At 38.5% G+C, this 12,289-nt stretch overlaps 2 protein-coding genes across 2 annotated transcripts in view; both read right to left on the bottom strand.

Annotated features, from left to right (window-relative positions):
• Positions 1 to 301, bottom strand: part of bin3 (bridging integrator 3) — a 37,857-nt gene extending 37,556 nt beyond the window's left edge. The window contains exon 1 of the mRNA XM_021621485.2: positions 157 to 301. Coding sequence (XP_021477160.1) covers positions 157 to 164 — 8 coding nt within the window. The 5' untranslated portion in view covers positions 165 to 301. The remainder of the gene's footprint in view (positions 1 to 156) is intronic.
• Positions 302 to 848: 547 nt separating this feature from the next.
• Positions 849 to 10,696, bottom strand: egr3 (early growth response 3). Its single transcript, XM_021621480.2, has 2 exons — positions 10,220 to 10,696; positions 849 to 6,938 (listed from the first exon to the last, which is right to left on the bottom strand). Exons 1-2 carry the CDS (start codon positions 10,371 to 10,373, stop codon positions 5,830 to 5,832), a joined length of 1,263 nt encoding a protein of 420 aa, XP_021477155.1. The 5' UTR covers positions 10,374 to 10,696; the 3' UTR covers positions 849 to 5,829.
• Between the last annotated feature and the right edge of the window lie 1,593 nt (positions 10,697 to 12,289).

Raw genomic sequence — 12,289 nt, 5'->3', positions numbered from 1 at the left:
AAATTCGCTGGCTAACAATTTAGCTTTTTTATTTTTATTTTTGTTGCTAACAATTGAGCTGTCGCTAAACCCCACAATGTCACTTGTCGAGGCAAACTGTTAGCTTGAAGGTGAATTCGTCTTTCATTAAAATAGCTGTTTTATCGAAATACATACCAGCTCATTTTGTCTGAATTTCTAATCCAGTTTCAATGGGCAGCTATTCTCTCAGCAAACCTCATCCCCTTTCATACAAAATAATAGATTAAGTAATCAGGAAGTGGCTACGGTAGTTTGTGTTCACGTGGGGGTCAAGGGGATTTTAACTACGGAAAGCAGAAAGGCCTGCACGGCACACTGGGTACCATGGATATAAAATAGAGATCGACCGAGATAAAACTATTTCTGTGGGATTGTCTCTTCAGAATGTCATTTTTTGAGTTTTAAATGTTATATTATAGTTTAGAAAATAAATTATGCTTCTGATAGATTAGCTCATATCAAGGAAAGATCAGAAATAAAAGAGATCCTGGACCTTGAGGATTTCGTCCTGGTCTCTGTTGATTTCAGCCCAGATGTGGAAGCATGGAGATAATATATCTATATGGATGGAAGTATGATGCCATGCCAGTGGATGTAGGCAGATCCCATTTTCAACGTTCTTTAAAACATGTGTGCCTAACAAAATGGTAATTCCATAGTAGTCTACATCTGTTGATAGGCATATAAAATAATGTTTCAGGCCTATTCCTCCACCAAATCAAAGATAATTTGAGTCTGTGTACATTCTGAAATGTTTTAAATAAGAATGTTATCTTAAAATATATATATATATACATATATATATATAATACTGAAAATGGTACGCACACAGTTTCATTTTCTTTATTCAAGTACTTTACATAGAAATAACAAAAACAATTGCGTTACAACAAACTGAAGTGCCAAGTTAACAATGAGGGGAGTACATCTCCCCACCACAAAAGGATAATACATGTCATTACAATATTCAGAATTTATTTTAAGACCTTATTATAAGGTAATAGAAAAACATGAAGTAAAAACATCCACAAATTTTTCAACAAGACCTCTTGTTTTCTTTGAAAAGAAGCCAACAAAAAACAGTTCTCAAATCCTGGTGTGATTTTCCAAAATGTCCATATTTGTATTTCCGTAGTTTGCCCCATTTTACTAACGTTTAATGTTTTTATTGTAATAATTATTTCCATGCAGAATAAAATTAAAATAATTGAGCACCACCTTTAGAACCTTAGGGTCGCTCTAAACATGTTTGGAACCTTTTCGTGCACATGCAAACATGAAGATATAATGAAAAGGAAACAGGAGATAACAAATACAATTTTCCCCAAAACATTTGAGTGCCATCTGCCAAAGGTTAACCTACTCTACTTAATATGGACCACATTGACAATTTTTGGAACCATCCTCAAAATAAGCGTTTAGGATAGCAATCTATCATCAACTTCAACAGTTGCAGCATTTTTGGGTCATTAAGATGAGAAGCGCTGCCAGTCATTTATCCTAGTACAAGAGTGGCCATGGAGGTTTTGTTTGGAACGTTTACTTTCAGTCTTTAATATTCTTGCACAAAGGCAGCTTTGTAGTGAATTAAAAGTAAGTAAACACAGACATCAGCACAGGGCCATCTTGAGCCGTAAGCTGACTGAGGTCACATTTACGTTTGTTGCTTCTGTGGAGTTCTCATTGCATATTGTTCCTAATCACCCAACCATGCAACCTAATTTGGCACAAACATGACTGTTAAGGTTGGCTTGGGTCCAAGACTGAGCCCAGAACCATCAGGATGATGAGGAGAAGATATGAAGGGAGCTCTCTTATTTTAATCTCTTACACACTTAACGTATCCTCTCAAATCATACCAGAGCAAGACAAAAACAAAAAGGAAATCAGTCTAGAAATAGTTCAGCCCTAATTGACATGGTAATGTCGACTACTGAAAGTACTTTGTTCAGATCATGGGGGACAAACAAAGCAGTATTGAATCATGATTCATGAGGACAGTTTTTACTTTCAGATCTTTTGACAGTGGTTTGATATTTAACAGTAATGTGAAATAAAAATGTTCAATTGTTATATGTAATATAGACCATGCTTTTACACTGTGCAATTTGCATTAATTAGAAATGTGACAGATGACATCCAGTTTACAATGTTGTAATTACATGTCTTTGGGTGACAGATAGAAATATGTTGGCGTATTCTCCTCTCTTCCGAGCACAACTTCCACTCTTCTCACCGAGATCTAGATAAACACAGTATTCTTTAAAACCAAATCTCATCCAATGCCAGAAACTCAACATTTGAACCTTCAGAGACGACCATCAAATCCACAGGGTTGCTATATGATCTGTGAAAACTGTCTTTGTTATTCTACCCTTACTGAAAGGCTTTTCTTGCTGAACCATGCTGGCTGAATTAAAAAGTACAGAATAATTCAGAAGGTATTTTGCTCATTCTCTATGGTTTTTACATACCATGTACCCTTAAAAGAATGAAGACATCATTCTTAAGCACAAGATGCTTAAACAACATTTAAAACCACCAAATTATGTCTACACCAAATCCTTGGAGACGTTCGGTGTTCACTGATATAGCTTATGTTTGCCCTTTCCACCTGAGAGCCAACCCTGTCTCAGCTGTTGAGAATTATATCCCCTCAATCACCCAGAAAAGTTAAGATCGGTTCACTTGCTTGTGTACACACTTTCAACATTAAAGGCAAGAACTGAATGAAGAAATTCAAGGGTTCCAATCCATACAGTTTTTTAGACTTCACTTAGCTTATGGAAAATCACACTTCAATTGATACAGTTTTGATTCAATAGAGATCAGTGTTATTTGAGTGTCATTATAGATAGACTGTAATCATCTACATTCCACTTCTATATCCTTTATTTTTCCACTTTATTCATGAACAGTTATCAATCCTTTTTAAATTCCTTCCATACATCGAACTAGCTCAAGCAAAGTCCAGGAAATAATAATAATTGTCACCAAGAATACAAGTGTCCTAAAATGCACTTCAATAAAGCCATTGATTTACATAATAAGTGAGATGATACTGTATGTGTGAACTCGCCAACACTTTCAGACAATGCAAGGAGTCTGCTAATTTATCCATTTACAGTAGATGAACTGGAGAAAGACTCTCTGGGGCCAAATTAATTGGAAAATAAGTGGACACTCGCCAGGAAGCCTAGCAATGAAAACAGGTTTGTACAGGAAAGAGGGAATATGGCCTTGGAAGCACATCGGAGAATTTTGTGTTCTCTGAGAACAATGCATTTGTAAATTCTCATTGTTGACATTTTCAATCAAGATTTCTGAAAGTGTTTACTATCAGGCACATCTATGACAATAAGTAATCCATATCAAACACACAGAGAACACATTCGACTGTGGTGCAGAAATGATTTCACACAGGGCCTGATGGGACAGGAGGGGAAATAACTGTCCTTTCAGGAGAAAGACATCCTAGAAAAACATCAAGACCACAGCTGACAAGAGCATTGAGCACAGTGAAGACAACAATCTAATGTAGTGGATCAATTACCAAACAGTTTGGATTCACATCCCTGCAATGACTTGTATTATCCATTATTAGCTATACCTATACAGTGTTATAATTAGTGAAACTACTTGTTTAATGGTTTTTATAGATTTGACGCATTTGAGCACATTTTTTAATCAGTATGACCTAAGAAATTCATTTTCTGAATCTAGAGCCAATCAAGTAGTGTATAGCCTTCAGTCAATGCCAGACTTGGCATTTGTAAAATTGTATATTGCTTTACTGATCAAATAAAAATGATGATTTGTTTTGCATACTTATCTTTTTTCATATATTTGACTGAACTTTGGAATCCAATACATTACAGGTTTGTTTGCAATTGAAATACACACGATTTTTGTTCAAAAATGTTTTTTTGTTTATTTCTCTTATTAAGAACACATTAGTGTTTCCTAAAACCACTCCCCACTTACAACCCTACAGTAGGTACAAATAATATTAGATTGTTTTGAAATGGAAGATAAGGCACCCAATTTGGCACTGTCTCAATGCTCCAAAGTCTTTAGCAATGACTTGTTTTCACAGAACATCCTGCAGTATCATTACTTTAGAGGGAGCATTTTAAGACACCTTCTGCACAAGCATTCAATCAGTTAGAAATGTGTGCATTTTTATATAGTGTACATCTAAATACAATTGCACACAAATGCACAATTTAATACTGAAGTTTCCACAATCTGAGTACACAAGTTTAAGTAATATACCTGTATACATCTCTCACTGTAGAAAAAAAAAAAATCCCTAATTTCTAAATTCAGAATCTCTCAAAACAGTAGGAGGTGTAAACATGGAAATATCATGTATATTCTATGGTAGTTCTTACAGGTGTTGCTCATCGTAACAATATGCAAAACATTTGCGTCCCTTTCATTTGACAATATCTCTAATTACATGCATGTAGCTGGCAGGTCTCTGTCAGTGAAAGCGCAGATAAAAGACCCTCTAATTCATCTCTGCTTTTATCCAGATGTGTCGTCGGCTTGCAATAGCTTACAGAGGCAGGCATTTCAATGTTTCAGTCTTTTTCTCTACGCTCTCAACATTTTATTTCAAGATTGGTCGAATGTGTCTTAAATGCACTTCTAAATATGACCAAGAGGAGTCTTCGGAAGATAGACGAAAGCTACATAAAACACTCTTACTTAAAATATATATATTAACTTAAAAAGAAAGAAATATATATATATATGTTTATCTTGGACATCTTAGTAGGCTATCTTTCATGGATGTGTGTAATTTGTAGTGAACATGTTGAAAATGTGTAATTGGTTCAATGACACATTGGTTCATGATTATTTACCATTAATGTTGCAATCCAGTTCACTGAGTGTACATCAGACCACAATAGTTTACCACCAAATACTGGTCCATTGACCACAGGATCATGTTTGGATGGACAAAGCCAACGATCCCTGGGCTTTTTAACGCTCATGTTGTGAGCTTATAGCAAAATACCTTTGAACCATTGAACTGTAACTGTGATGCAAATAATTGCAAAAAATGCTACTAAAATCAAAACTATTTTTGAGTATTTTGCGGCTACCAATCTGCCTAAAATCAATGTCGGAAACATAGTTTATGTCTTTGTAATGTTTGGTTAATCACAGGCACAATTAAGAAAACAAACATTGTCATTATTATCCCCATATGTTTGGCACATTCTGTTGAGAAACAATAAAAAAAACAATATAATTAAATACTTTTTCAACAAAAAGACAGGCAATCGAAAGTGCAGTAAATAAGGTATCAACAACAGTACACAAATACAACCAATTGCACTTTTAACAACCAGATGAAATAAATGCATACATCCCAAACATAGCTCACCTTATTCTACGCCTAGTTGTAATTCAGTCTCAACCCAATTGTACAAAAATGTTTGAATCCCTCCTCAGTCAAGATTCTTGGTGAATTTCTCAGAAAACACAAGACATGATATGACTTCAGAAACTTGAATTGAATTCTCAATGATATGCCATGTCCTCTTGGACAGCCGGTGCCATGATGCCCATCTGCTTGCTGGCATTCACACAGTTGTTGGCCGCCCAGTCTATGTCCTCTCCTTACCCTACTCTTACAACAAAACAAGCCCATCTCCAAATAGAGGAGGGAAATATTACCTGGAATTAAAAATTAGGAGAATGTAAGAGAAAAAGTGAGAGAAAGAGTCATCTATTTGTCTCATTGTGGATAGGACCTTTCCTCAGTCTTATGTTAGAGCAGGGTGATGATCCATCCTAAGCACAGGTAGTGACAGTCATGATGTTGCCACCGCTGGGCCCTCCACTGCCACCACAGGAACTGGGGGGTGAGCTGTGGCTGCCAGCTGCCCCACTCCCCTTGTCAGCCGGCTTCTTGTCTTTCTGCTTGAGGTGAACTTTGGCATGTCTCTTGCGCTCGTCACTCCGGGCAAACTTGCGTCCACAGAACTCACAGGAGAAGGGCTTCTCGCCCGTGTGCGTGCGGATGTGGGTGGTCAGGTGGTCACTTCGGCTGAAGGAGCGCATGCATATGCGGCACTGGAAGGGTTTGTGACCCGTGTGGATGCGGAGGTGGCGTGTCAGTTCATCTGAACGGGAGAAGCGTCTGTCACAGTTTTCTGCTGGGCAGGCATGTGGCCGCTCATGCACAGGGGTTTTGCTGGGTCGGTTTGGGTACTTCCGTGGTCGGATTGGTTTGAGTGTTAGCGTCTGTGGTGGCTGGTGGTGTTGAGGAGCAAGCTGCTGCCCGCCAATGAAACCTGGATGAATCTGCTGCTTGTCTTTGAATGCTCGAATGGTCTCAAGTGGTGTGATAGGTGGGGGGTTGACTCTAATTGGGTCCATGGACTGGAAGGGCTTGTGCTCCATCACACCAACCTCACCCTGATGATGGAAGAGGTTGTAATCTGGGATCATGGAGAAAAGGCTCCCGTCCATGGAGGGCTTGGAGGTGGTGTGATAGTCATTGCCGGGGTAGCCGAGGGCAGTGCTGGTGGCAGGGCTGTGGTGGAAGGAGACCTGGTCCTGGTACAGCTCGCTGCAGGTGGAATAGGCGGGCAGTGGTGGACCGTACACTTGCTCCATGTCTGAGGACTGGCCGCCCATGCTGGCCCCAGAGGACGACGTCTGTGTGGTGATATTGCCAGGCGACGGGGAGACACCCAGGATGCCAGCACTTACTAAACTAATGATATTGTTGTCTGAACACCAGCCGGAGCCCCCGATTCCACCCGACGGAGGAGTGTCGAAGGCAAACTTCCCCAGATAGGTGACGGTCTGCCCACTGCGGTTTGACTGGAAGCTGGAGCCATACTGGATCTCTGCAGTTCCCTTATCACTTCCCATCCCCAGATCCATGATATTATCTGGATGACAGGGAAACAAATGAAATACATTTTAATGAATAGTTCACCCAGCTGTTATAACATGAAAATGAAATACAACTAAAAGCAGAACCTGTTAGAAAAAACATACATGAAACTGTGCAGTACAACTAGTGCAGAAAACTTTTTATAAAGTCTAGAAGCTACTACGCTAGTCTACTCTAAATATGAACTTGCTTGATTTCAGTCAGAGCCCTCGATTAGTCCGAAATTCAGCTTCTCTGCATATCTCTGCATATAGTCTGCCAAGAAAATATAATAAAACAAAGCAGCCCAATACAGTTCATAGGAAAAAGTGAGCGGTGCTGTCAGACCTGCAAGTTTATCCACTGACTTGTGCATCTGAGACAGTGTTCTCTCTCTCAGATCCCACAAGCTCTCATAAATCAAGACCTAAACACCCCCTTTGATCCAGTCATTATATGTCTCACAGGAGGACAGCCACACTGAATGGCAAGATCTGATTTCCACACAATAGGGTGCAAGCCAGACACCACTGCTAGCATTTTCACAGATGCATGCATGTTCAATGTAGCTGCGTGGGTTTTAGCAGAATGAGATATCTACTCAAAATGAGGAAATTCAACTGTAAAGTATACATCCTACTCAGATCATTGGGTCAGCTATGCACATCTGGTCATAGCAATGCACATTTGGCCATCTAGCTAAATGTTATGTCCACACTAACTTTCTTGCTCTTTTGTCAGTGTGTTTTTCACTAGTACTGTAGTAGTCTGTCTTAGGTATTATATAATATCAAATCAGACACTTGCAATGAAAACATCCAAATGAATGCAGTTTTTGCACAGTTTTGTGCAGAAAATGTAACAGAATTCATACATCAACAGAGATAAATCAGCCAATCATTCACGTCACAATAAATTATACACAGGGGTGCTTATATATTCAGTCCCAGTAATTACTGTCTGTTTACCAGAATTTGGCTAAGGGCAAAGCATGATGAAGCAAACAAAACCAAAATTACATACATTTCGCACAACTATTCAACACATGAGGTTATATTTGAATTGTTGTGGAGATGAAGTAGAAGAAAACAAGCCTAAAAAAATAGCCAATGCTTAGGAGTGTGTTTCATCATGAAGGCTATTGGAATACAAGGCAGACACTATCTTGCTGTAATCTTCCTCAATATTTTGATTTGTTTGAGTTAAAATAAAATGTAAGCAGTGTCACAGATGTTGCTCTAAATTGAGCTGGTGTTATAACTTTGGGGTAAATATTGTGAGAGAACACCACTTGCACAAGGGACCTAACACCTGGATCTAGGTATTTCAAAATGTTGCTCATCATAGGGAATAGCTATCACAATGTGTGTGATTTGAATGAAAATATCCAGTCGGATATGATCTGACATGAACATGTTAGATTATCATACATCGATGGCTACCTGGCAAACTCTTGGCTAACCTAAGGTGTGAGGCATGTCAAAGGGGTTTCATCTCCATTACGCTTTTCAAAAATCGTATTTATTTCCGATTAGTTCTAAGAACAATGCTGTATCTCTGAGTATCGAGAGGTGATAAGCCTACTTATATCAGAGCAAATGTCATTTTGCTACTGTACTAGGGCACCGGGACGGGTAATGATAGAACATATATCAATATTAGAATTAGACGTGGTTGGTGCTGTGTCTTCAGTCATATATTTGTAAAGGTTATCTACAATTTTGCCTACAATTACTTTGCAAAGTAATAGGTCTAACATATTGACAAATAACAAATATCCATAGATATTTGATAATCAATATCGATTATATTTGGACAATTGTAAGTATTCATTGATGAACTTATAAACAATACTGACACTACAGATGGCTATATAATTCTGTAGTGAAATAGTTACACTACGCATTATATTTAATTAAGTTATTAAAGACTGTATAGGCCTTTATCTTTAGCTTGCGGCTAACCACAACTCTAACAACAATTAGGCCTATTTATTGTCAAATACCTTCATTTTTGAGGGACACACTTTCAACAGGGTACCATAAAATTCCTCGTGTGTTGATATACAGTTCCGAGGTCCAATTGAAATGTGCTATATGGTACTTCTGGCTCTAAATTTGAATAAAATATGTTGGTGTGTCTGAAGCATATTTGATCTGAAAACATGTATGTGCTGCTATTAAGATTCGTTTCAATTATCACATTAAAGTAGGCCAACATGTTCTTCTATACTTCACTTTAGAATTGACAAACACTTGCATTCAATTTTAACAGAAGACATTATCATGTTATGTCACACATCTCTGAAAATGAAAGCTGCTGTCCTCTGGAGACTTGCATTCCAGTGAGAACCTAGAAATACATTTGTATATGTAGCCTAATCATTATGGTCGTATAGAATGCTATAAGGCTTATAGCCTAGCATACTCGGGAGGCTAGGCATGGGAAAGCTTGAAATGCAGCGCCGGTCGAACGCCCACTATATAGGGGATGGCCATGCCACCTTAGCCCAATCCAAAAACAATATCTAAATTGTCGACAAATATACAAACAATTATTAATGAATTGAGTAATTTAATGTTGACTAGACATAATGAATGTATGCAACTGTCGTTTTGATTACAGTGGCACATTTGTTTATGGTCGATCAATCAACAAAACGATGGCTTCAGTTTAATTTAACAAAAACTATCTAGGCCTTTCATACCAGGTCAATTTATGTTTTTGTTTTGGTGAATAGGCTTAGATGTATGATTTTTTTTAATATATGAATCTTTATCTATCTATGAATCTTACGCCAATTCGGACGTTTGTATACTTACTTTCACTTTAAAGGCATGCCAATCATTTTGTGTAAGTTTTCACCAGAGCAGATAAGTTCATGATACTATTAATTACTGTTTGACCTTACATGTAAATTGCAGGTTGTGAAATCGTGACGGTTAACTCATAGGCTTGGACATCGTTAAACTACGCATCATATTTCTGGCATAAATGCTTGCCTCTCATATCGTTAACACTAACAGCACTTGTTTTACATGTCATCAAAATAGTAGTATCTAACCTTTTTGAAATATGCTATCAAAAACTAGATCAGACTCGATTCAAATGAGATCGAGTCAGTGCGTAACAGCCCGAAGCGCAAACAGGTGCCTAGAAGATGTTCGCTGCGCGCGAGCTCCAAGACAACTGTTGCGGTGCCTGCGTGCTCTCCACAGCTGAGACGCGCTGTAGTTAAAACAGAGCCTTGATAGAACAGAACCCAATCACATCACAAACAAAGTAAACTATTCTTACCTGTATTCATTTGCGAGTAGTGGTTTATAGAATCCGTATTGGTGAAAATGTTCATAGACGTCGGAATGTCCTCTTCTGGGTAAAGACTGTCAGGAATCGTGTTTATTAAACTGCTCATGGTAAGAGGGAGCTTGTCCGCTAGTTTCCCTGTCATAGCAGTTATTTAGTCTGACATAAATGGCAAGGTGCAGGTGTCCGAATAGATCACGAACAGTGTTTTCAAATAGAAAACACAGTAGATGATGATCTATAAGGATTAGAGAGAGGAGGGAAAAAATCCTAGATGTTGTAGGCTATCCAAGTTCCTTTCAGAGACAGCGTTGATATCTCTCCGTTGAGATACAGTCGAACTGAATAGTCACAGGCAATTGTTATTAATCTAATCTACAATGATTCCTGTTTTTTTGCTTGTTGGGAGTTTAAAGTCTGTGAATCAATGAAACCGTGGTGGTTGCACAAGTGTAGCGCTGATCTGTATTGCTCGTAAAGGGAACTCCAGCGCTTGCTGGTATTAAATAGGGGGACGGAACATTCATGTGACGTAGATGACCATTTATGGATACACAAAGCCAGACCGTACATAACACGTCACCAATGGAAGCACCTCATAGTGGAAACATTAGAGTCTGTTGCAGTAAGACAGTTTCAAGCGACGGATGAGTTCCGTGGAGCGAAGCCTGTTTTGGTATACTGTGCTACCTGTAGACGAACTCACATTTTATAAAGTTTTCAACCAATTGGCATAGCTTGGTAATGAAGCATGTTGTTTGATACGAGCTATTCGTGTTGTCCTTGAGAACACATTACACTTTTATCCTTTGTCATATTGGAACACTGACAACTGAACCACAAATCATAATCATTCTGGTCAAAATGCCATTAGAATCATCATATCCATTCATGTGTAAAGCTGCTTTTGCCAAATCATCGCAATTATTCGTTGTGATATAAAAATGAAAATATACAAATTTGGCTAGACAACGGGTTATTGCACATTTGCATGGGTGACAGTTTTCAGCTTTCAACATATAGGCTAGTGAACATTGTAAAGGTAAGCTATGCTATAGCCTACCTACTGAACCAGTTGAATCCATACACAATATACCCGCCGGAGACAACTGTACGTAACATTTTGAAGAAGGCATGTCAACTCTTCTCTTGAAAATGTTTTAGCGTGATTTAAGTCATGAATACTATATTCACATCTTAAATGTATGTACATGTACAGTATTATACGCATGTATTGCATCATTACACATTGTAGTTAAATAATGGCTTTATAGCCTACAAAATCCATACGAGGCAAATACAGTTTTATGGAGGCGCACTCCAATTCAGACTTTTGATTACAGTGGGCTCAATGACCCCAACTTGTGTGTCTCTTGTCATAATGTTGCACCACACTGGCTTCTTGACGTTGAGCTGTAGCCTATACAGTAGAGTAGTCCTGCTTGAACTCGTTCTCACTTTATGTGCAAAAAATAAATAATCATCCCCACACAGTGCATCATGAAACAACTAACTTGCACAACATAACGCATGGGGTTTAATTGTCCTTCTACACTCTAAAACCCTTTTCATGCACCAACATTGGTTTACAAAGACAGTAATTGTCAGAGTTAATCGCTTGTAAATATTGCAAGCGCTCTGTGAATCCACAGGCTTGCTTTGACTGAAGTGGAAACTCCAAATAAGGCATTGATCCGGCACCGCCCCTCGAAGTCTGTATTTGGTTAGTAATGTTCCGGTGAAGCCACTGGTAAGTGGAAAAGAGATCTGAACCACAGATGACACAACGTCATGGGTCATAATTCAACAATTTGAGGAACCTGAGAGAATTTTTTAAAAGTGTTTCTTACCCAATTAATAGACCCTCCCTTGTTTGTGATGTGCTTCCTTTGACGACAGTGTTGTGTATGGCCTACTGTAAAGAACTGTCAGGATTCTTAGGAAGTGTCCATATGGCAGTGTGGGCTTAGCAGGCTTGTGAACTCACCACTATAAGACACTGACTGTTAGGTTATTACTAAGCTACTACAAGCTATTACCGCTATACTACCACTCACTCAC

The sequence above is a fragment of the Oncorhynchus mykiss genome, chromosome 11 (genome assembly GCF_013265735.2).
Source record: "Oncorhynchus mykiss isolate Arlee chromosome 11, USDA_OmykA_1.1, whole genome shotgun sequence".
NCBI lineage: Eukaryota > Metazoa > Chordata > Actinopteri > Salmoniformes > Salmonidae > Oncorhynchus > Oncorhynchus mykiss.
This window is presented reverse-complemented; position numbering and strand designations above follow the sequence as displayed.